The sequence below is a fragment of the Taudactylus pleione genome, unplaced genomic scaffold (genome assembly GCF_031769625.1).
Source record: "Taudactylus pleione unplaced genomic scaffold, aTauple2 ptg001874l, whole genome shotgun sequence".
In the NCBI taxonomy this organism is placed as follows: Eukaryota; Metazoa; Chordata; class Amphibia; order Anura; family Myobatrachidae; genus Taudactylus; species Taudactylus pleione.
The window spans coordinates 695654-719767 of NW_028286271.1; the positions used below are offsets into that span (position 1 = coordinate 695654).

The 24114-nt window shown below is 44.8% G+C and overlaps 1 protein-coding gene across 5 annotated transcripts in view; it reads right to left on the reverse strand.

Annotated features, from left to right (window-relative positions):
* Positions 1-7495: 7495 nt before the first annotated feature.
* The window catches only part of BEGAIN (brain enriched guanylate kinase associated), a 258065-nt gene continuing 241446 nt past the window's right edge, over positions 7496-24114 (reverse strand). For 4 of the 5 annotated variants that reach the window (XM_088465158.1, XM_088465157.1, XM_088465160.1 and 1 more), the window contains 3 exons: positions 13598-13681; positions 10903-10926; positions 7496-10806 (listed from right to left, as the gene is read on the reverse strand). In XM_088465158.1, coding sequence (XP_088321284.1) covers positions 9550-10806; positions 10903-10926; positions 13598-13681 — 1365 coding nt within the window. In that variant the 3' untranslated portion in view covers positions 7496-9549. Of the gene's footprint in view, positions 10927-13597; positions 13682-24114 lie in introns of all 5 variants that reach the window. The other variant, XM_088465156.1, reaches the window with a different exon arrangement.

Here is a 24114-nt window from a genome sequence, read left to right on the forward strand (position 1 = left end):
ATCTGCTGCTTCATTTTTTTATGATGGCAATTTGCATATACTCCAGAATGTCATGAAGAGTGATCAGATGAATTGCAAAGTTCCTCTTTGCCATAACAATGAACTACTACTACTTTCACAGCGCCGTTTGTGGGTGGTAACAGGGGAAGGTGCTTGTGAATGGATTGGATGTGCGAGTGCAGGCGTGCCTGACTGTCAGAATGGAGTTTATTGGGTGTGCATAATTAGCAAAGTAGCATCATTGAACATGTGACTTGGTTGTTTTTTCCCTGAACTGCTCGCAGTGCTTGCGGGAGTGTAGGGTCTATCTCAAGTGCTGCGAGCAGTTCCGATGGCTCCCGATTTTCCACGATTAATCCTACATTTCCCGGAGATGACGTGTGTAGCGAGTGGCAAGGGGGCGTCTATATACACTTGCGAGCGCAATATGCCGTCGCTTGCTTAGATATAGAGGCGTCCTTACACCACAAAGAGCGAGCGCATGATTTGCATAGACTGCCCCTTTTTGACAGCGAGCGGCCACAAATAGCGAATGGGTCTGAATCAGGCCCTTAATCCCCAAAACAATATTTCCACTGCATTTCAGCCCTGCCACAAAAGGACCAGCTGACTTCATGTCAGTGATTCTCTCGTTAACACAGGTGAGAGTGTTGACAAGGACAAGGCTGGAGATCACCCTGTCATGCTGATTAAGTTATTAAGTTAGAATAACAGATTGGTGGCTTTAAAAGGAGGGTGGAGCTTGAAATCATTGTTCTTCCTCTGTTAACCATGGTTACCTGCAAGGAAACACGTGCAGTCATCATTACACAAAGGGCTTCTCAGGCAAGGATATTGCTGCTAGTAAGGTTGCACCTAAATCAACCATTTATCGGATCATCAAGAACTTCAAGGAGAGAGGTTCAATAGTTGTGAAGATGGCTTCAGGGCACCCAAGAACGTCCAGCAAGCGCCAGGACCGTCTCCTAACGTTGATTCAGCTGCGGGATTTGGGCACCACCAGTGCAGAGCATGCTCAGAATTGGCAGCAGGCAGGTATGAGTGCATCTTCACGCACAGTGAGGCGAAGACTTTTGGAGGATGGCCTGGTGTCGGGCAGCAAATATGTCCATATTTTTCTTCTTCCTAGAAATATGTATGTTAAGGAGAAAGAATATGTCACTGGAGATCCTGGAGTCCAAAGAATGTCTATTGTGGATAAGCTGTAGAGACTACACCAATAAGTCAAGAAAAATGCAGCGTTGGAGGATTTGCTCAAGTTTTACTCTGATGCTACCATCAAAATGGCCCACGCAAAAATCCAGAATTGCGCACGGTGTACGTGAAAGAAAGGAAGTGGAGGTGTACTACCACCTGATGTCCTTCCATCAGCGAGCAGGAGCCACAACGGAAGTCTCTGGTCTTGGTGGCTGAGCGAGAGGGAGAAGAGGAGGCAGCAGAAGTGAGTGGACCATCTGAGGATGTTTTGGTGAGTAGAGACACAGTTCATACTCCAAAACCTTTTTTTAAAACAAAAACATTTTAGAAAAATCCAAAATGTCAACTTTAGTCAGTTATCTCAGACAGTCCTCCTGCCATGGCTATGCACCTGGTCTATGTATTCCTCCCTCACTTCTTTGGCACGTGCTGTCGATGTTGTTTGAATTGGTTGTGCAGACACTGATGTAAACTGGGCAATCTCCTCCGGATGTCCTGCATCTTCTGACCTATCTGCGACTGGTTCCCGTTGTGTAGTTTTACTTCACAAAAAGTTATGCAGCACGCCATCACGACCCAGTCTATTTTGTCCACACATGGGTTTATGGTGGTGTGGAAATTGCGGAACCAGTTACTCAGTATTCCAAATGCTTTTTCCACAATGCGCCGTGCCCGGGCTAGACAATAGTTGTAGATCCTCTTCTCTCTGGTCAGGCCCCTCTGTGCAAATGGCTTCATCACATGTTCATTTAAAGCAATAGCCTCATCTGTGTCGAAAACGTAATTTAGGCCGTGCTTTGTCTCGTCCAGTGACGGCAAGTTGAGGGTTTTGGTGAGTCTCTAGTAGAATACCGTCTGTTTGAAGGACCCATTCTTGCCAACATCCACAAACAAAAATTCATAGTTGGAATTCACCACCGCACCTAAGACGTATTCAATGTGAGTAACAGAAGCAACCATTGTGGATCAATCATTCTCCAAACAATATAGCTGGCAGAGGGAATGTGAGTAGATCGGCTACTGTATGCCGCTGGGGGATGCCCTGGATTCTACTGTGTAACTTAGGCCCTGATTCAGAGGCACTCGCTATTTGCGAGCGCACGCTCTGAATCAGGGAGTTTTTGGTTTTTTTAAACCCGGCCTCCAGGCCACTCGCTAAGCTGTACGTGACCACCCACAGATTTAGTGGGCGGCCTGGCGATGGTTGCGATTATTGCGACCATTGGGGTTGCAAGGAGACCCTTGTGGTAGGGTCTCGCAAGCACGAGTGGACTTCCTGCTCTAATAGAGCAGGAAGTCCACTACTGACATCACGAGTGATGTCAGTAGGGCCGCCCACAAATGGCAAGCGTTCCTTCGGGAACGCCTCAGTTTGTCCAGCCACCCCCCCCCCCCTACCCGCCTACAAAACGGGGTGAGCTGTCGATCACCTACACCGGGGCTCGCTAAAAGATGGGGCGGCTGTCGATGTTGAAGTTCTCATTATCATAATTTTTTTTTCTCCATTTTTTTCCTATACAGACTCCCACCCAAGACACTGATTAGTCCACAACTCCTGACATCAGTCTGATCGGGGACAGCGAGGTGGATACCTCCTCCCTATGACCACCGACCATTCAACCCCCCCAACATCTTCCGCACCTTTCTGAAGAAAAACAAAATGGGAGAAAGCATCAACATCAGCAACCCACCGAGCCGGAGGACATATTCCTGCAGCAGGCGGAACGAATCCTCAAAAAAAAACGGACCATATTGATGACTTTACGGCACATATAAATAGCACAATGCGCCAAATGATAGGGAAAACACAGAGGGAGTTCCGGAGGCCGGTCTATGAGCTGCTGATTAGGGCTATAAATTCTGATCTGCATATTTCCACATATATGGTAGACCCTCTTATGTGCTCACCTGCCCTACCACCTCTGTGAGGCCCCCCCAAGCCCAGTTGGAGGCTACTCTACCACCCAGTACCCCATCCACAACCCAGGCAATTTACACTGCCATGCTGGAGGCAGAGGATGATTTGCCCCATTATTTGAAGATGTTTTTTTTGTATTATTGTTGCCTGTACTATCACCAAATTTTATCACTCCCAATAGGTACTGTATGGTATACGGTGGTGATGATGCTGATTGGACAAGGTCACTACACAAATGGCTCAAGTACAGATTGATGGAAGCCGGGGCCACAATGTGTACTTGTGTCATGTGTGTATTGGTCTGTTCAATCTGGCATCTGACCGTATACTATACAGCAGCCTAGCTATTGGGACTGATAACATTTGGTGGTAATGTTGTTTTCTACATTTTATATGCTTACTGTGAAATTTATATATAAAAAAACACCAAAAATTTGTATTTATTACTGTGCAGTGTTGTTGGCACAGTGTTGTTAATGCAGCCTTATTGGCTGACAATATTGTTATTTAAAGAGTGAAAAAAAAAGATAGTCTTTCACAAGAAACAAATGTGTAGTGTGTTTTTTTTTTCTTACCTTGCAATACTGGTACTGCAGCACTCTAACAATAGCCATGCAGGTCTCCAGGATGATGACGCCCAAGGACTGAGGGGAGATATGGGTCCCAAACTTCAGGTCTTCCAGTGACCTTCCTGTAGCCAGGTACCTCAGGGTAGCACACCAGCCTCTCCTCAGCAGGGATTGCCCTCCGCAGCCTTGTGTCCTGCCTCTGGCTGTGGGGGGGGTCACCATACTCAGCAACTCCTGGAAGGTGGCGTCATCCATGCGCAGGTAGTTGCGGTAGTCATCCGGGTTGTTCTCCATCAGCAGGGACATGTGAGAGCGAATATCCCTATGCAGCAGCCACTCCTTGGTCCAGCATGTTCTCCTCCTCCTTTGCTGGGCCCTATCCTCTATCACCTTGACCCCAGCACAGGCGACCATCACTCTATACTGATAGGGATCCATCAGCACAAAATCCAGGAACAGGATAGAGTGTAGGTAGCACAACTTGCAGATAGAAGACACTTTGTAAAAGGCAAGCCAATTACAAAGCAGAGCACAGTAACAATGTACAGGGGTCAGCAGGTATACACCTAGCCTCACTAGTAGCAGAGCACAGTACAATGTACAGGTTACAGCAGGTATACACCTAGCCTCACTAGTAGCAGAGCACAGTAACAATGTACAGGGGTCAGCAGGAATACACTTAGCCTCACTAGTAGCAGAGCACAGTACAATGTACAGGTTACAGCAGGTATACACCTAGCCTCACTAGTAGCAGAGCACAGTACAATGTACAGGTTACAGCAGGTATACACCTAGCCTCACTAGTAGCAGAGCACAGTAACAATGTACAGGTTACAGCAGGAATACACCTAGCCTCACTAGTAGCCGAGCAGACTGTGCACAGAGTTAATATGGCGCCTGCTTTTTATACCCCCTAGCTAGCCCTGCCCATTATTTAAATTCTATCTAATCATGATGATCCTCGTGTGTTGTTTGGCTCACGATTTATTGTGCACAATCTCAAGATTTGGACATCCGGCACGATGCACGATAGATCGTGTAACAAATTGGCGGCTTTGTAGACCAAATCGTGCCCACGACTGCGGGGGAGCTCCCGGGGAGAGCTCAGGGGAAATCGGACCCGATGTCGGATGGTGAGCACATCGCCAGGTGTGTAGGCATCTTTACTGACATCTGAAGTTTGCTCTGCGGGTGAAGTTGGCTGTGATGCGGCTGGGGCCAGACTATAGCGTCATTAGGCCCTGCCACCTCATGACTGCGGGGAATTGTGAGTATTTGAATAGGGGGGCAGAGCCAAATGATGTGATTAGCATAGATTTGCATCATTAAGCTCAGCCCCCTCACGGCAGCGCAAAACCACGGTAAGATTGTGCCCACTTCACTAGGAATTGGTCAGGATGTGGGAGAAGTGCCTGCTCTTCCAGGGCTACGGGGGGCTGCCTGGAAAATGGTGAGCCCCCCGCAAGTTCCAGGGGAGCAGGCGAGTATGCTAGTAGTGACATGTTTAGCTCTGCAATGTTATTACATTCTCATTATCACTTATATTATGAAAGTAATAATAATAAAGACCCAAATTGAGAGCATTGTAAATGGCCCCTTTCCCTGCAATCATTACCTGCGCTCACTGTGTGCGCTTACCTGCGCTCACTATGTGCGCTTACATTTGTGCAGCCACCCCCCCTACCAGCCTACAAAACGGGGCGAGCTGTCACTCACCATTGACAGCCGCCCCGTCTTGTAGCAAGCCCCGCAGCGATAGCTCAGTCGCTTGTCTGGGCTCACACATGCACACGCCGGATGCAGCACATGCTCAGTAGGGGACCATCGAGCTGCTTGCGAGTGCTGTGCGCTCACGAGCGCTTCTGAATCAGGCCGTATATGCCAGGAGTATAACTCATGAGAGTCATCATGACAATCTTTTCAATAAGCTCCACGGAGTCCACACAATGTCTGAGCACAGCAGTGCCCCCTGTTGTAGTTGAGAGGTACTGACTCATGAGTATTATAGTGCAGGTGCTAGTACCAGGACAAGCAGCAAGAACACACACAGGAAGTGAAAGGCCAGTGGGAGTGAGGCAGTGAGTAAGCCTGATGGCGCTGCTGTGCTCTCTCTGTAAGGCGCATACACACATAACCATTTGTAACCAACAATTTTCTGTCAGATATTCCCTTGAACGATTTTTTGAAGTGTAATGAACGATTTTTACAACGATGAAGGAGAAATTTTCCTTCTCTTAATGAAAATCGTTATGATGGACAGTCTGAAATGGACGATGAACGATAACTACAAACGGGAGCGCGCTTGAACGATTATCGTTTTAACTCAGAAACGGAACAATTTTTTTGAACGATAACGTCGTTAACAACAAATTGTTAAAAAAATCGTTACGTGTGTATGCACCTTCGCTGTGTCTAACGCCTCCTACTTGCTTTAGTTCCTGATGAGCTAATCTTTGCCGGCGTTGTGTTCACTTTGAACATTTGTGAATTACCCATAACTACTAAGGCAGAGTCTACTGCGCTGCCAGAGGGGGGCGCACACGGAGGCTGCACATAGGCCCTCTCCTCTCTTATAACGCCCCTGAGCCATGCCCATTTATTATTATTATCAGTTATATGGCGCCACAAGTGTTCCGCAGCGCCTTACACAGTACATACACACATAGGTGACCAGTGACTTACAGTATAATACAGGGCCAGGACATGGATAATATACATGGCTGCTTATGTGGGTATTAAGGTCGCTAATGTAACCAAGTGTTATGTGTCCTGGTAGAGAGTAAGGTGTAGATGAAGGTAGAGTAAGGAGAAGCACAAGAGCTTACATTTTAAAGGGGAGGGGCAGACAAACAGGGGTGACACAGATGGGGTGAGCAGGGAGGAAGGAGCATGTTGCTGCAAGTTAGGATGAGAGCTGGAAGGCTATGATGAAGTAGTGGGTCTTGAGAGCCCGTTTGAAGGATTGTAGAGGTGGAGAGTCTGAGGGGGAGAGGGAGGGAGTTTCAAAGGTGGTGAGCAGCGCGGGCAAAATCTTGGAGGCGGGAGTGGGAGGAAGTAATCAGGTGGCAGGAGAGGCGGCATTTGTTGAACAAAGAGGGCAGACAGAAGATTGAGGGGAGAGGAGATCAGAGATGTAAATGGTAGAGGAATGGCTGAGGGCTTTGTAAGTGAGTTTGAGAACCTTGAATTGGGTTATGAAGGGGAAGGGGAGCCAGTGGAGGGCTTGTAGGAGAGGGGAGGCAGATGTAGAGCATTTTGAGAGGAAGATGAGCCGAGCAGCAGCACTGAGCACAGACTGGAGAGGGGATAGATGGGATTTGGGGAGGCCAGATAGGAGGAGGTTACAGTAGTCCAATCTGGACATGACCAGTGAGTGTATGAGGGGTTTAGTATCATCATGGGTGAGGTAGGGTCTGATCTTAATCCATGTAGCATCACACAGCTGCAAAGTGGCCCGGCATTTCTCATGATGGCCTTGACTGCATAATATAGAGCTGTATGAACAACAATAGTCACAGTTTCCATATCCCTGGCATACAGCTTACCTCCGTGGTGCTCCCTGCATTGAGTTCAGAGCGTGCCACATCCCAAAGCAATAAAAACTCTGCAAGATTATATAAATGAGCCACGTGATGCCACCTCTCCTGCTATCCCCCCCCCCCCCCCCCCAAATTCACCAAACAGCAGCAATTTACTTCACTTCTCTCTTATCTTGTGACCGGATGAGAAATTGCAGTTATTAGATTCCCTTTTCCAGTTACCCTTTTCCCAAATATTTCATCACAAATATCCCAAACAATCATTTGTAACATAAGTTTTTATTATTATTATTCATTTAAGAGCTGTCATTGTTGAAAATTACAAAATATTTCAAAATGCATTCTTCATGTTTTGTTTTTTGCTTTTTTTTTTCCCCAGAAAAGGAAAGTTTACAGGTAAAAGACTAGAAGAATAGACATTTCAGGGGTGTTTTGGGGTGAAGAAAAATGTGTAAGCAAATCTAGAATAAATGATTTGTTTTTACCTTGCATGGAGTGGTTTACAAGGCAAGGATTATAACAATGCAAGTGCATATACAGAATGTCACCCATTAAACCATGAATGTGCTCATTGTTCCTGCAGAGATACAAAGACATATTCATGTGCATGGCTCCTGAAAAAAGGTAGAAACTATATCAATACAAATGTGTTTCCTATCCTGCCAGGTTCTATTTAATGTCATTCCAGATGTCTGTAGGGAGAACGTATTCCTGAGAGAGTTTTACAGAGACGCCAACTTGCACTGAATCCACCCGAACCTGCCGACATCAGAGACATCCAGCTGTTGGGACCACAGTGCAGGAAGTCATTGTCCTCAGACACGTGGAGCTTGGGGACCATTTACCACTTAGAAACCAGTTCTTGGAAAGACATACTCATAAAAAAATTGAATATTTCAACTTGTTGCTTTCATAGAATAATGCAAAATACAACACTAATAAGGACAGTTCATGCGTTATTACCAATATAAAGGCAAGCTTATAGAAAACATTAACAAAGAGCCCCTCACTTACTTCTGAGGTAGTACATGAGGAGCAATTAGGGTCTTGTCTGCATTAATAACAAGTTATCTTTGTAACCCACTGACCACTCACTTGGTCCTGAAGAGAGCTGGCTTTGTGTGGGTGGTTATATTAAATAGTTTAGAACTACAAGTCCCAGCATCTCCCATGAGCCTCTTTATTTTACAATAAGCACAGTGTGGACCTCAAAAGGGAAAATGTGAGTAGGGGAGAGATAACAGTTACCTTTGTCACAGCCATGTTGGCCTAGTAGGGCTAAAGGGGATCTCCCCAGCAGAAGTAGAGCTGTAATGTGTAGGAGCAGGCGAGGCGGTTTGTCAGGTTAGAGCGCTCACTCCCGCCTCGGCTACCTCTGCTCATTGAAGGCTACTGCTGGTAGGCTGGCGAGTGTACAGCACTCTGGATACAATGGAAATTAGTTGGGTAAGTGACTTATGACATCATACAGCCATTCATGTACTGGCCAATCATGCTGGTCCCTGAGGACACTTTGCAGATAACTTCCTGTGCCATATAGTTTGAATTCATGTACTTTATTTGGTAAATAAATTCAATCTGCTTATTCTAATGTCTTTGCTATGAAAATAATTGGAGGCCCCTAATTCATCTGACTGTGATCTTGTCAATGAATAATTCTAGTAAAGGTTTTGGTTTAAAGCAGTATTGGATTTATATTTTATAAATGGGGGACAGTGCATAGGAGTAGAAGTTTAGCCATGGGTCTGCAGACTGTGCTTCTTCCGCTATTGAACTACAAGTACATTAGTAACAGCTAAAGAAGTACAGAGCGCCCCAACCTCATCAATGGTAAAAACAAAGACTAAACCACTGATACAATTCTAAAGATCCTGTAAACTGGGCAATGTACCTCTATTGTAGAAGTACAAACCTGAATCATCTTATTTTCCTGCTACAGAGCAATAACATTACTAATAAGAACTTCTCCTGGTGTATTCTTGGATTAGATGGCAAAGCAAGGTCCTGATTTACACTTTGGTTAAACCCTTATCATGACCCTATAAATATGACTGTACACTGTTTAAAAAATGTTTACGAATATTTTTTTTTCTTCAAATAACCTTGTGCAAATCCATAATAAGGGCATTCTCAGCCGTACATGGTCTTCACAATATTGTTTGTTATATTGGAAGCTTTTCACAAAAGTGTTATATACACATAAGGTGTCATAAAGAACTGTTAATACTGACACAGCAGAACCATAATAAACCTACAGTGTTGCCAGTACCTTTGTGGCAATGCGTACACCCCCCCGTAATCCTGCTTATTGCAATTTGGAAGATCATTAATTCAAAAGTGTCCCATATAGTTGTGCTTTTGTAAGACTATCTTTCCTAGTTAACCCAATGCTCCCAGTTCTTTGGAATTGCTGGGGCTTCCCATGAAAGCTTGTATGTCCTTGGTCAGTGGAAGACTGAAGTACATCTGAAGCCTCCAGAGGGCTCGGACTGAGAGATTCTGCAGAGCTATTTGGACTCACATCAACATATTCTCTCTTGGCTGCCACATTTGTGTCTGCATTCTTATTCCCCATCTGAACTGACATCCGCTCACTTTTTTGGTCTCTTGCCTCTTTAGACTTAAAGGTAGATAGCATTTCTTGTTTGCAGCTAGCACTGATGTCAATTTTCAAACCAGAGTCTGTTCTTAGAAAGCAGGAGTCGCCCATTCTACTTTGACAAACTTCCTCCCCTTCAGAAAAGCTGTCCTGTTTGTAGCTGGCATACAAGGGGCTCATCCTGCTCTCCATCTGTTTAACTGGGCTAGATGCAAAATATTGTTCTGTGAAACTACACTGTGATATTCTTCCATCATTGCTGAAAGAGTAAGCACCAATATCCTCCACACTTAATTGCCTCCACTGTGTTGGCAGGTCGTCTTCTGACAGGTGCGAGCTCTTGCACTCGCTGTGCGACTTGTGAGCACCTAGTGTCTGCTGTGTACGGATTCTGGAGAACTGAAAAGGTTCCTCTACATAGGAAGAGGACCTTGTGAAAACAGGAGATGCTGCAATTTCAGGGCTGCGCTCCATGTGCTGAACAGACAAAGATTTTACAAACCTAGGACTTGGTGTGTTCTCATAACCTGTGGTAGACTTTCTTTCAAATAGGTCATCCCTGTTTCCCATGTAGATGGCCTGCTGTGAGGCTGTTAAAGTATTGGTCTGGTTGTTCTCTTTCTCTTCTGAAGTAGCACTGAAGCTGGAATATGAACTAGATGTGGGTAAAGATGCTACATATTCATTGAAGGCTTCATGTGAGAAACTAGAGTGGAACCCATCTTCTACTGTGCTGTCGGTAGAATTCTGAGATCTTAAGAAGACTTCATCTTTAACTTGTACATCAAAGCTTTGCCTCCTATCTCTTCTCCTCTCTTCGGGGCAGTAGAGTGCTGTGTCACTGCAGTAGATCTCAGGCTTGAACTGCTGCCTTTGGCAAAGTTTATCTTCAGAGTCTTGTCCTCCATGCTCATAGCTAAGGTCTCTCATAGAAGCACTTGATAGATGTGAAGACAGGCTGCTGGGGTCAGGTTTCTCCAGCACCTTTGCAATGACACAAGTAGGAATGCTGTCAGCATATGAGGTGTTAGAAAGCGGCACAGTTAGGTTACATCCATGCTTTTCCAAGTGTTCACTTACTCTTTCTTGGAAGTCAGTTGGCAGCTGAAGACAAAGAAGAAGATAGGGATCACACCAATGCATTATATCAATGATACGAATAGGCATAGCCCCAATGGACAATATCATGAAAACACATTTTTAGCTTTTTTCATAAGATGTATATATTTATTGCCTTTAAAAGGTTGCTATTATAGCCCACAGAGTGATGATTAACTTCCTATCTGCTGTTGTGTCTAGCGATGTGTGGCCAGAAGACATTGGTCGCCCACGTGTTTGGAGCCCAAGGACTGCCAGCTGAGAAATAATTACATATTCTGACTCACAGTATTTAAAACCATCACTGCTTAGATCAGTGTTTCTCATGCTCTGTCCTCAAGGAACCTTAACAGTACGTGATTTCTAGGTATCCTTAGGATTAATTATTACCACCTGTAGATCTATTGTGTTAGCCAATTAAGACACCTGCGCTAAAGCTAGATGTGTAGGCTAGAGGATCAGGATACGGACCTCATTAAGGTACTTTATTTTCCAGCCTCACCCCAATTGGATGATTTGTTAGACGAAGCAAGGACTCATCCAGATAGTAAGATGTGTATTGCCAAAAAATTCAGTTAATTGGTAATCTCCTCCCAAGGTTGATGCACTTACTATTAGATTATCTAAAGTGACAATGACTACTGTTTTGGATGGTACATCTTTGGGCGGTATTCAAGTGCAAAACAGCTAACCCCGACCAAAGTGCTGGGTGCGATCACGAAAAGGTCACTCTTCGCCCATTTCAGCACAAACCCCCCTGGGGGTGCAAGCTGAAATTGTGCTCCGGCAGCTGAACGCGCCCTACAGGAGCAACAATTGAATAGCTCCTGTCGAATGCATAGGGGGGTGAAACTATTGAACTCCGCCCTTTGATTGCTAGCATGGAGAAGAAAGTTTTAGAACAAATAAAATCAGTAGGGGCTTCATTGTATCACATTTTTGGCCTTCACCTGGGTAAATAAGGTGTTGGGAAGTTGGGCTGATTAGCTAGAGGAAGGTCTCTGATCTGGCAGTCCCAGAAGAGAATTACTTTCCACAGTGAAGCATATTAGGGAAGTAGCAGCCTACAGTACCTTGGGAAGATGCAAAGCTGGCTGCTGGATACAAAAGATTGTATTGGCTTTTTTGATATACAGGGGATGTTTTGTTTAATCCTGAATATTGCTCCGAGGCAGAAAGGTCCATATTTTTTGAGTCTTCATTTATTCAGACATCAGAGACAGGTAGAGGTCAGAGTTTTACATGAGTGCAGTCCTAAAGGTGATCACAGAAAGAGGAAGCAGCCCTGGGTACTATACCTCGCAAAGGACAACATTCAGGACCCCTGTGATGGGAGCTCGCCTGTTTCACTTCAGGGGCAAATTGATGGAATACAAATCAGATACTTGGGTGATGGGAATTATTTCATGGGGTTATATTAATGACCAAGCAGGTCCACCCCAAGGAGGCAGAAAAGTCTGCCTGCATCCTGGATTGGAGGAAGCGTTTCAGGCTGTGCTCGGCCGCTGTAATTATTCCTGATTGGAGAAACAGAGACCCCAGAAACCAGATCGGTCTTTTCATCAAATACATTGCTTGAGAGCTCACCTTTGGTTGGCAAAATTCAAGATTGGATTCCTAAGAGCTGTTGTCAGCTGCATGGAATATGGATGTTTATGGCATCAATAGTTACTAAAGATGTGTAACTACAGTACATGTACCTATTCGGCATATATATAAATCTATATATCTCTGTCTCTATATGCCCTGCCTGGCACCTTGTCCTCTCTCTATCCTGGGACGACTTCTCTCTGCCCTCCTTCTATCTTAACAGCCACTAAGATCAATTAGGAGAGGGGAACATTAATGAGATTATGTTTCATTACACACACACACACATATATACACAGTACATGTACTAATATAATAAGAACGTTGTGTCTGTTCTAAGTTGGGGCAAAAACTACCAAAGTGATTCCCATGAAAACTACATCAATGTGTAGTAGAAGCTCCTAGCACTTTCTTTTATCTCGATCCATCAAGTTGAAACTGAGCAATAACTAAAACAACATTTATAGACATCATCAATGCCAAAGATAGATGTGGCGCCAAGTGTGTGGCTGGTAAGGGGTGGGGGGAGAGGGGCTTTGGGCCTGCGGTCACATGAATAGGATAGGCTACATAGCAGTCTGTGCACAGGGCACACAGTGACATTGGTGAGATAGGTGTGGCACCATGTGTGTGGCTGGTAAGGGGTGGGGGGGAGAGGGGCTTTGGGCCTGCGGTCATATGAATAGGATAGGTTACATAGCAGTCTGTGCACAGGGCACACAGTGACATTGGTGAGATAGGTGTGGCACCATGTGTGTGGCTGGTAAAGGGTGGGGGGGAGAGGGGCTTTGGGCCTGCGGTCATATGAATAGGATAGGCTACATAGCAGTCTGTGCACAGGGCACACAGTGACATTGGTGTGAGTGGTGGGTGAAGGTGTTGCTGCTACCAGTCTGTACTGTATATCACTGCTGGTCACAGGGGCCACGCCTGGCACAGGCAATATAAGTAGAACATCTCAAATAAAAAAAGTGGCAGAAGATATTTTCATTTTGGACAAAGCCAGCGGCAACAGCTATTGTATATATATATAGTATATTACACACACCCTAAATAAGTGTGACAACATGTCATGTGTGTAACTTACCTCTGAAAGTTTATGCGCTCTGTAGTAACTTTTGCTGCATTGCAACAGCTGAGAGGCCAGATTGCAATCTTTTCTATACAGCTCCTGAAATAATAACACAGCAAAGTTAGAGGGTCACTGCCTATGTGTATGTAATTAATATGTATTTTTGGATATACATTCATAAACTCACTGTTAGGTATCATGTCAACAGTGATTATGTTGGCACAGGTATCCTGAAATGATTCTGACGGCACTTAAAGCATTTGAACTGTGCAGGTATCATAGGTTTGAACTTACCAGCATGAAGTTATAAGACCTGCATGCACCCATGTTAGGAGCCATTTTCATGCCGACACAGTGACTATCAACAAAATATACCCATCCCCACTGATAGCACTTTCGTTTAGTATATATACTGTATATTTCACTATTATTCCATAAAATAATCATAGGAAGCGAAACACTTGGATGCATATTCAGTTGGGTGCGAGAATAGCAAAAAACCCGCACCTGCGAGGTATTTCCTGCAGGTGCAGGTTTTTTGCTATACAAATAGCTGCAGATTTTTTCCTTTTTAACACACCGGGGGATTTTTATTCACGGACATCCAGATCCAGTGTGATTTCTCCTAAAATCGTTAATTTTAGGAAAAATCAGCGGGACTTGCTCTGGCATCCCGGTGGTCCCCCACCTTGAGGACTAATTAAGCAAATGGAAGTCTCCAATTAGCTTAATTAGTCCTTAATTACTTACCTTCTGCAGTGCTGTCTTCTTCATCTAGCGTCGGAAGCCGGGTCATCTGCAGCAGGGTGAGAATGTGAGTGTTTGTTACTGTTTGTAAGTTTGTATGTGTATGAGTGCTGTTTGTGTAACCCCCCATTTTCTGTGTGTCCCCCAGTGTCTGCGTGCCCCCTGGAATGGGCCCTGGGAGAACTACATCTCCCAGCAGCGCTTGCTCCTCCCACCAGCCCCTGGAGCCTCCCATCAGCCCCCGGGACTCCCAGCAGCCTCCTCCCCAGTGAGAAGATAGAGGGGAGGCCACCGGGAGCCACGGAGATAAACAAACAATTCTTATTGTGTGCTTGTCAGCGACATCTGGCTGTCACTGTCATCGGCGTAGCTGCGCAGGGGTGCTGTGCTGCTGTCTGTCAAGGGGATGCATGAATATTGCAATGAAAACTTTTTTTAAGTTATTGGGTTACAAAAAGTTTTTTTTTTTAAATCTTAAAAAATAGCAGAAATGTTATCCTAACAGCTTATAAAGTTATATGATCTAAAAAAAACTAAAGCCTACTGTATATTTATTTACAAACCTATATAGAGTAGACATCCTAAATTCTAAAACTGTTCTATTCAAAAGCAAAGATTATAAGTCTAGTGTGTTATTAGAACAAGCGGAACAGAGCATTAAATGCAACATTTTATTTTAAGGTTTAAGTTTTATGTTGTGTCTGGAGATCATTTAGAAAGCAGAAAAAGAGCTCCACCACAAGTGGCAGATGACTAAACTCACACACAAAGGTTTAATAGAAATAGATACAACACCAGATCAGATGTTTACCCTGGAGGATCTGTCGGATTCATCATGGTGCCCCCAAGACCAAGATTGTGCAAATTGTGCCAAAAGAGAGACTGACACCACGACTAAACATAAGAGTCACCTTCTGGATGTGAATTGTCTCATTTGCATGGGGAAAACCCAACCCTCAGATGAGATGGATCTCAGCCAGTGTACAACATTGAAATCACCATTAAAAAGTCACAATGGAAGACTACAGTGTGGAGAATCTTTCTTCACAGTCAGGAGAGGCCTCAGAGAACATGAAAAAAAGATGCTCTAGGTGCTGAACTTCAAGGGATTTCTCTATCATGTTCTGCAGTGTGGGAAGGTTTCATTCACATGTTTTCTATAAAGCAGTTCAAAGTTACAGCCTTCAAAGTGTCTGGCTATAACACCCACCTTTGCCAGGAATTACCAAAGATTATTACAAGCAAAGGATTCATCTGTCAGGAATCTGTCTGGGAATTCATGGATCGTATTTTGCCTGAATACACTAAGACATGAAGTGATTCTGTCACTGTGTTCTGTAGCCGACTTTATTCTTACCTGAATCGCAAACTGAAATATAGAATAGTAAGGACAGACAACATGGAGGCCTTTGTTATTCCACTGCCTGCATGCCAACCAATACCTCCCAGACTACACCCACTGCAGGGACCAGGTCTAGATAATGACCATCCCCATCTGTTATCCCCATCTAGGCCTTCTTCTTCCAAACCATCCATCATGGACTTGCTGTCCAAAAAGGGTAAGCAGGGTACAGAAAGAGGAGCTAGATGTCCCCAATTACATTTTTTTCTTCTATCATAGATGATGTGGAGAGATAAGAGCTTCAGATGTTGGAACAGGGGCTCCCACCTCTTTGGCTTCCCTCCAGAGAACAGAGCTCTGTTCCTCAGGAAGTGTCTATGCCTGAGCTAACAGGTAGGTAGTCTCTGTCTGTTGGTAAACACCCTTCAGGAGATGGCAACCCAAAATAGCAACAACTATAATAAATTAATGTGTCCACTGATGATTACCAGCCTGATCCCTTAACAGCAACATACCCCATATGGCAAACTCATAACATGACACCCAGTTTGCAACCTCCTCTTCCTTGTGACACTAATCCAGTCACCATGGTTGATCAATTAGCCATGTGTGGTCCACCCAATCTTTGGCCTTCTACATTCTTTTCTAACATTCACATATCTAAGAGAAGTGGACAGTGGGGACAATGGAAATTTGAAGGCCACTAACTAACTGTTTTTTTTTTATGTCCCTGTACAGGTTGGGAAATTCCGTTACAGAACAGAAGGTTTGAAAATGATTATTTAAGTCAATTTTCTATCTAATTTTGGAAAGCACGCTTCCTGGTCCCCTTCTGGGATGAAAAAAATCAACTCCCAGCAAGCAGGCATGGCGCTCAAGAAAGAATTCCCAAGAAAAACACAACGTAATACTTAAACCTTAGGTCTGAAATGTTGCATTTGCTGATCTGTTCCGCTTGTTCACAATATATCTCATATAGTTAAGTGCACAGTGGGAACAACGGCAGTTTAAAGGCCACTAACTATGTTTTTTTTTTATGTCCCTGTACAGGTTGGGAAATTATTTAAGTCAATTGTTTATTTCTTTTTGGAAAGCACACTTCCTGCTCCTCTTGTGAGCTGTGAGGTGGTCAAAATTGACTGGAAACGAGTGGAAATAAATGTTATTGAGGTTATTAATACTGTAGGAACAAAAACAGGCCCATTTTATGTGATTTTAGCTGTTTTTATGATATTTTAAGAAAAAATCCAGATCCAAAACCAAAACATGAAAACAAAACACGGAGGTGAGGTTTTGGCAAAACCAATCCAGATCCAAAACCAGGGTAGATCCAGATCCAAAACACGGGGGTCAGCGCACATCTCTAGTTATAAGTAATCCAAACCAGAAAGCTGCATTGATTGGCAACTAAAAGAATATTTGCACAGATTCTGTATATATTTTATTTTACAGCTGCAGGAAGGATACAGATTTGGGATGAATTATATATAATTATCTGTGGACAAATATTGTCCGGATTTATGATCCGATTATTTTGTTTGTTTTTCTTCCTCAGAATGTATTATAACCCCCAGCATTACATATCTCTGCTAATACATCTCTGAGGAGTGGTATACAGATTTCTGAAACTAACACAGATAGAAAGATTATAGTTAATGAACTGCTATTTATTATTTGTGGTTGGATTGTGTTTGTCTTATAGATGTAGGGATATTTTCCCATATATGGAACATATATAGTATTATATACTGACTAAAATGTATCCTCGGCTTTAGCTACATCAGGACCAATTAGGGGTGGTTTCTCTTGAATTTAGGTATTGGTTCCTCTGATTATTGAATCTGTTTATATAGATTTTGACCACTCTGATGTATATTTTGATGTGATATAAGTGCCCACTTTTAATAATTTTTTGTATATACCATTGTATGTATAAACTTCAAGTGTTTTGTTTCCTGTGATTATTTTAAGGAATAATAGTAAAGGTTAGGTTTTATCATTATAGGTAGAATCTTGTGCCACTAAGAAGATACGTTCTTTCCTTTTTCTACATTTGTCTATATTCTAATAGGTGCACCTCCACAAACATGATATACTTGTGATATTAATATCCCATATATACCCTTCTAAAGAGGAGTAACTTCACCTTTATTTCACCTTATTGGCACCAGTGCACAGGGTCTCTCCACCTTTTTTCCCCTCCCTAAAATCGATATATATATATATATATATATATATATTTCAACAACAAATGGTGTAGGTTTCTTTAGCAATAAATAAAATATAGTGACAATATTAATGATTTTGAGGGCAGCACTCCTGTAATACCCCATTTGTCCAAAGTGTCTCGGGTAATCTGAAAATCAAAAAGTGGCACATCCTTTTTGTTTGATAGATAATATATACACTGAAGTGCCAAAATTCATGGGAGAACAGTATGCAAAGGTAATGGTAGGTGGCGTCATCGTACTGAGACATCTTGGAAATGCCCAGACCTGCATCTGACATCTCGTGAGGGAGTCTGAACACCAATTAGGCTGCTCATGGAAAGGCAATGTGAATTATCGGGGTTCGAATAGGGCATGATAGAGGGTGCTCGATGGATGGTACATTCCATTTCCAAGTTGTGTGAACACTCAACATTTCTCACTCTATGGTGTCACTTCTACCAGGAATACCTCATGGAAGGAATTACCACCCACCATGGACAGCACAATAACCTGTCACAAGTGTTTAATTTTTTGTGACCAGCGGCGTCTGGCCAGATTTGTCCATGGTAACTGGCTCTAATCACATCCACATTTAGTGCGGGAGGTGCAGACACATATCCAGCAGTCAGTGCAGGAGGTACAGACCCATATCCAGCAGTCAGTGCAGGAGGTACAGACCCATATCCAGCAGTCAGTGCAGGAGGTACAGACCCGTATCCAGCAGTCACTGCAGGAGGTACAGACCCATATCCAGCAGTCACTGCAGGAGGTACAGACCCATATCCAGCAGTCAGTGCAGGAGGTACAGACCCATATCCAGCAGTCAGTGCAGGAGGTACAGACACATATCCAGCAGTCACTGCAGGAGGTACAGACACATCCAGCAGTCAGTGCAGGAGGTACAGACCCGTATCCAGCAGTCAGTGCAGGAGGTACAGACCCGTATCCAGCAGTCAGTGCAGGAGGTACAGACCCGTATCCAGCAGTCAGTGCAGGAGGTACAGACCCGTATCCAGCAGTCAGTGCAGGAGGTACAGACCCGTATCCAGCAGTCAGTGCAGGAGGTACAGACACATTACCCAGCAGTCAGTGCAGGAGGTACAGACGCATAACCGCATTACCCAGCAGTCAGTGCAGGAGGTACAGACGCATAACCTAGCAGTCAGTGCAGGAGGTACAGACACATTACCCAGCAGTCAGTGCAGGAGGTACAGACGCATAACCCAGCAGTCAGTGCGGGAGGTACAGACACATCCAGCAGTCAGTGCGGGAGGTACAGACACATATCCAGCAGTCAGTGCGGGAGGTACAGACACATATCCAGCAGTCAGTGCGGGAGGTACAGACACGTATCCAGCAGACAGTGCGGGAGGTGCAGACACATATCCAGCAGTCAGTGCGGGAGGTACAGACGCATATCCAGCAGTCACTGCAGGAGGTGCAGACCCATATCCAGCAGTCAGTGCAGGAGGTGCAGACACATATCCAGCAGTCACTGCAGGAGGTACAGACGCATAACCCAGCAGTCACTGCAGGAGGTACAGACGCATAACCCAGCAGTCACTGCAGGAGGTACAGACGCATAACCCAGCAGTCAGTGCAGGAGGTACAGACGCATATCCAGCAGTCAGTGCGGGAGGTAGACACGTATCCAGCATTCAGTGTGGGAGGTACAGACACAGGAGGTACTGACCCATATCCAGGAGATCAGTGCAGGAGGTACAGACACATATCCAGCAGTCACTGCAGGAGGTACAGACGCATAACCCAGCAGTCAGTGCAGGAGGTACAGACGCATAACCTAGCAGTCAGTGCAGTAGGTACAGACGCATAACCCAGCAGTCAGTGCAGGAGGTACAGACACATAACCCAGCAGTCAGTGCAGGATTTACAGATGCATAACCCAGCAGTCAGTGCGGGAGGTACAGACACGTATCCAGCAGTCAGTGCAGGAGGTACAGACACGTATCCAGCAGTCAGTGCGGGAGGTAGACACGTATCCAACAGTCAGTGTGGGAGGTACAGACGCATAACCTAGCAGTCAGTGCAGTAGGTACAGACGCATAACCCAGCAGTCACTGCAGGAGGTACAGACGCATAACCCAGCAGTCAGTGCAGGAGGTACAGACGCATATCCAGCAGTCAGTGCGGGAGGTAGACACGTATCCAGCATTCAGTGTGGGAGGTACAGACACAGGAGGTACTGACCCATATCCAGGAGATCAGTGCAGGAGGTACAGACACATATCCAGCAGTCACTGCAGGAGGTACAGACGCATAACCCAGCAGTCACTGCAGGAGGTACAGACACATATCTAGCAGGAGGTACAGACACATATCCAGCAGTCACTGCAGGAGGTACAGACACATATCCAGCAGTCACTGCAGGAGGTACAGACACATATCTAGCAGGAGGTACAGACACATATCCAGCAGTCAGTGCAGGAGGTACAGACACATATCCAGCAGTCAGTGCAGGAGGTACAGATGCATACCCAGCAGGTCAGTACAGAGGTCTTTAGCTTCCATGGGATATGGAAGCAGAAGACCCACCAGAATCCCTTTGTTAACAATGCGAACCTGGACACAGTGCCTCAGCTGGGCTTGTGACATTGCTAATTGGACCCTGGAGGATGGCAACATATGGCGTGGTCTGATCATTCATGGTTCCAGTTGCTTCGGGATGATGGTAGTGTTTAGGTGTGTTGCTGAGTCCATGAGGCCAGTTGTCAACAATGCACCATACAGGCTTATAGTGGTTCCATAACGGTGTGTGGTGTGTGCACATGGCATGGGTTAGGTCTGCTGGTCCTTTTAAACATGTTATTGTCCAGTAACTGATACATTACATTGCTTGATGAACATTTGCAGCCCTTCATGGATTTCATGTATTCCCACAATGGAATATTCCAGCAGGATAGTGCACCGTTTCATCAGTCACAAGCTGTCCAGAAATGGTTGGAGGGGCATTTTGGAGAGCTCAGATGAATGGTGCGGCCACCACATTTGCCCGACAAGGAACCCAATCGAGCATTTATGGGACGGGGTGGAGAGGTCCATTTATATCCAAGATCCTGTACCTGTGCATAAATATTGGGACATTGACAGAATTTTCAGATTTTGGCCTCTATTCACCACCACAATGACTTTGAAATGAAACAAACAAGATGTGCTTTAACTGCAGACTTTCAGATTTAATTTGAGGGTAATTACATCCAAATCAGGTGAACGGTGTAGGAATTACAACGGTTTCTATATGTGCCTCCCACTTTTTAAGGGGCCAAAAGTAATGGGACAAACTAAACAATCCTAAATCTAACTTTCACTTTTTAATACTTTGTTGCAAATCCTTTGCAGGCAATTACAGCCTGAAGTCTGGAACGCATAGACATCACCAGACACTGGGTTTCATCCCTGGTGATGCTCTGCCAGGCCTCTACCTCAAATGTCTTCAGTTCCTGCTTGTTCTTGGGGCATTTTCCCTTCAGTTTTGTCTCCATCAAGTGAAATGCATGCTCAATCGGATTCAGGTCAGGGGATTGACTTGGCCATTGCATAACATTCCACTTTTTAGCCTTAAAAACCTCTTTGGTTGCTTTTGCAGTATGCTTCGGGACATTGTCCATCTGCACTGTGAAGATCCACTGTCCAATGAGTTCTGAAGCATTTGACTGAATATGAGCATATAATATTGCCCAAAACACTTCAGAATTCATTCTGCTGCTTTTGTCAGCAGTCACATCATCAATAAATACAAGGGAACCAGTTCCATTGGCAGCCATACATGCCCACGCCATGACACTACCACCACCATGCTTCACTGATGAGGTGATATGTTTTGGATCATGAGCAGTTCCTTTCCTTCTCTTCTCTTCCCATCACTCTGGTACAAGTTGATCTTTGTCTCATACGTCCATAGGTTGTTGTTCCAGAACTGTAATGGCTTTTTTAGATGTTGTTTGGCAAACTGTAATCTGGTTTTCCTGTTTTTGTGGCTCACCAATGGTTTACATCTTGTGGTGAACACTCTATATTCACTCTTGTGAAGTCTTCTCTTGATTGTTGACTTTGACACATATACATCTACCTCCTGGAGAGTGTTCTTGATTTGGCCAACTGTTGTGAAGGGGTTTTTCTTCACCCTGGATATAGGGGGTCATTCAGACCCGCTCGTGAGTCTCGATGTCCCCCACTGTGCATGCACATGACGGAGGGAGCTCCGTCGTGCGCATGCGCGAGACCCGGAGAGCGACGGGCTCTCCATCGCTCCATGTCTTGCACCAAAGGGGGCGTGCTGTCGGTGTTGATTGACAGCACGCCCCCTTTGGTGGGCATGCCGGGGGCATGCCTGCCAGACGGAGGCATTCCCATGGGAACGCCTACCATCTCAAGCCGGCCCCACTGACATCACTAGTGATGTCAGTGGGAGTGATTTTGGCTCTGATAGAGCCAAATTCACTCCAGGGCTTGCGGCAGCGAGACCCTACCGCAGGGTCTCCGTCACAAGCCCGATGGTCGCGATGGTCTTGACCATCGCAACCATCATCATGGACGCTTGCATAAGCTATGGGAGCGTCCATGAGGACTCTCCTAAAACAGGTAGGAGGACCCTGATTCAGAGCATTCAGCTCTGAATCAGGCCCATAATTCTTCTGTCATCCACCATAGTTATTTTCCGTGGTCTTCCCGGTCTTTTGGTGTTGCTGAGCTCTCCAGTGCGTTGTTTCTTTTTAAGAATGTTCCAAACAGTTGATTTGGCCACACCTAATGTTTTTGCTATCTCTCTGATGGGTTTGTTTTGATTTTTCAGCCTAATGATGACTTCCTTCACTGATAGTGACAGCTCTTTGGATCTCATATTGAGAGTTGACAGCAACTGATTCCAAATGCAAATGTCACACCTAGAATCAACTCCAGACCTTTTACCTGCTTAATTGATAATGAAATAATGAGGGAATAGCCCACACCTGTCCATGAAATGGCTTTTGAGTTGATAGTCCCATTACTTTTGGCCCCTTTAAAAGTGGGAGGCACATATTGAAACTGTTGTAATTCCTACACAGTTCACCCGATTTGGATGTAATTACCCTCAAATTAAATCTGAAAGTTTGCAGTTAAAGCACATCTTGTTTGTTCCATTTCAAAACCATTGTGGTGGTGAATAGAGGACAAAATATGAAAATTCTGTCAATGTCCCAATATTTTTGGACCTGACTATATATCAGGGAGCTGTGGGAAGCTATCCAGATGGCATGGATCAACATCTCTTCAGACGTCTTCCGTCCTCTTGTGGAATTGATACCATGTCGAGTTGCTGCACTTCGCCAGGCTAGAGGAGTTCCTACACCATACTATGATCTATCCCATGACTTTTGGCACTTCACTGTATATAGGTATAGTTTTGTGGCAGATAAGCACCTCCTAGCTGTAGTATTAAAGATAAAATTTAGCAAATAAAGTGCACGTAACCGGTAATGCGAGCTTGTACCGTAGTTAAACAAGGTTTTTGGGGGTCATCTATGGAACTCTTTATATTTAACATCTATCTTCCATTTCCATCATTACACGCCAGGAGCGCAGCTGACTTGAAAAAGTGGCTGCCACCCACCACTTAGGGGAGATGTTTATGGTTCTCAATTGGAGACCTCACATGTTAAATATAATTTGGCCAGATTATCAGTTTTGTAGGACTAACAGTAATGCTCAGTGGTATCCCGATGGCTAAACCTCCCGTCATGCAACTTAACACCCCCCTGCTGCTTAAATCCCCCATTTCCTGCAGCCTAGCCCTAACCCTTTTTTTCACCACCATATTTTTCTTATCCCTTTTTTTGCTCCTACTTGGTCAAAAATGTTATACCATTTTAATTCGACCCCCTCACACCCAATTGAACTGGCCCAGGGAGTCCCCTGCACAAACAGAAAGTCCCCTACACAAAGGGGGTCTCATGCACCCACAAAGTCCCCTACACAAAGAGGGTCTCATGCACACACAGAAGTCCTCTACACAAAGAGGGTCTAATGCACCCACAAAGTCCCCTACACAAAGAGGGTCTCATGCACCCACAAAGTCCCCTACACAAAGAGGGTCTCATGCACCCACAAAGTCCCCTACACAAAGAGGGTCTCATGCACACACAGAAAATCCCCTACACAAAGAGGGTCTCATGCAAAGACAGAAAGTCCTCTACACAAAGGGGGTCTCATGCACACACAGAAAGTCCCCTACACAA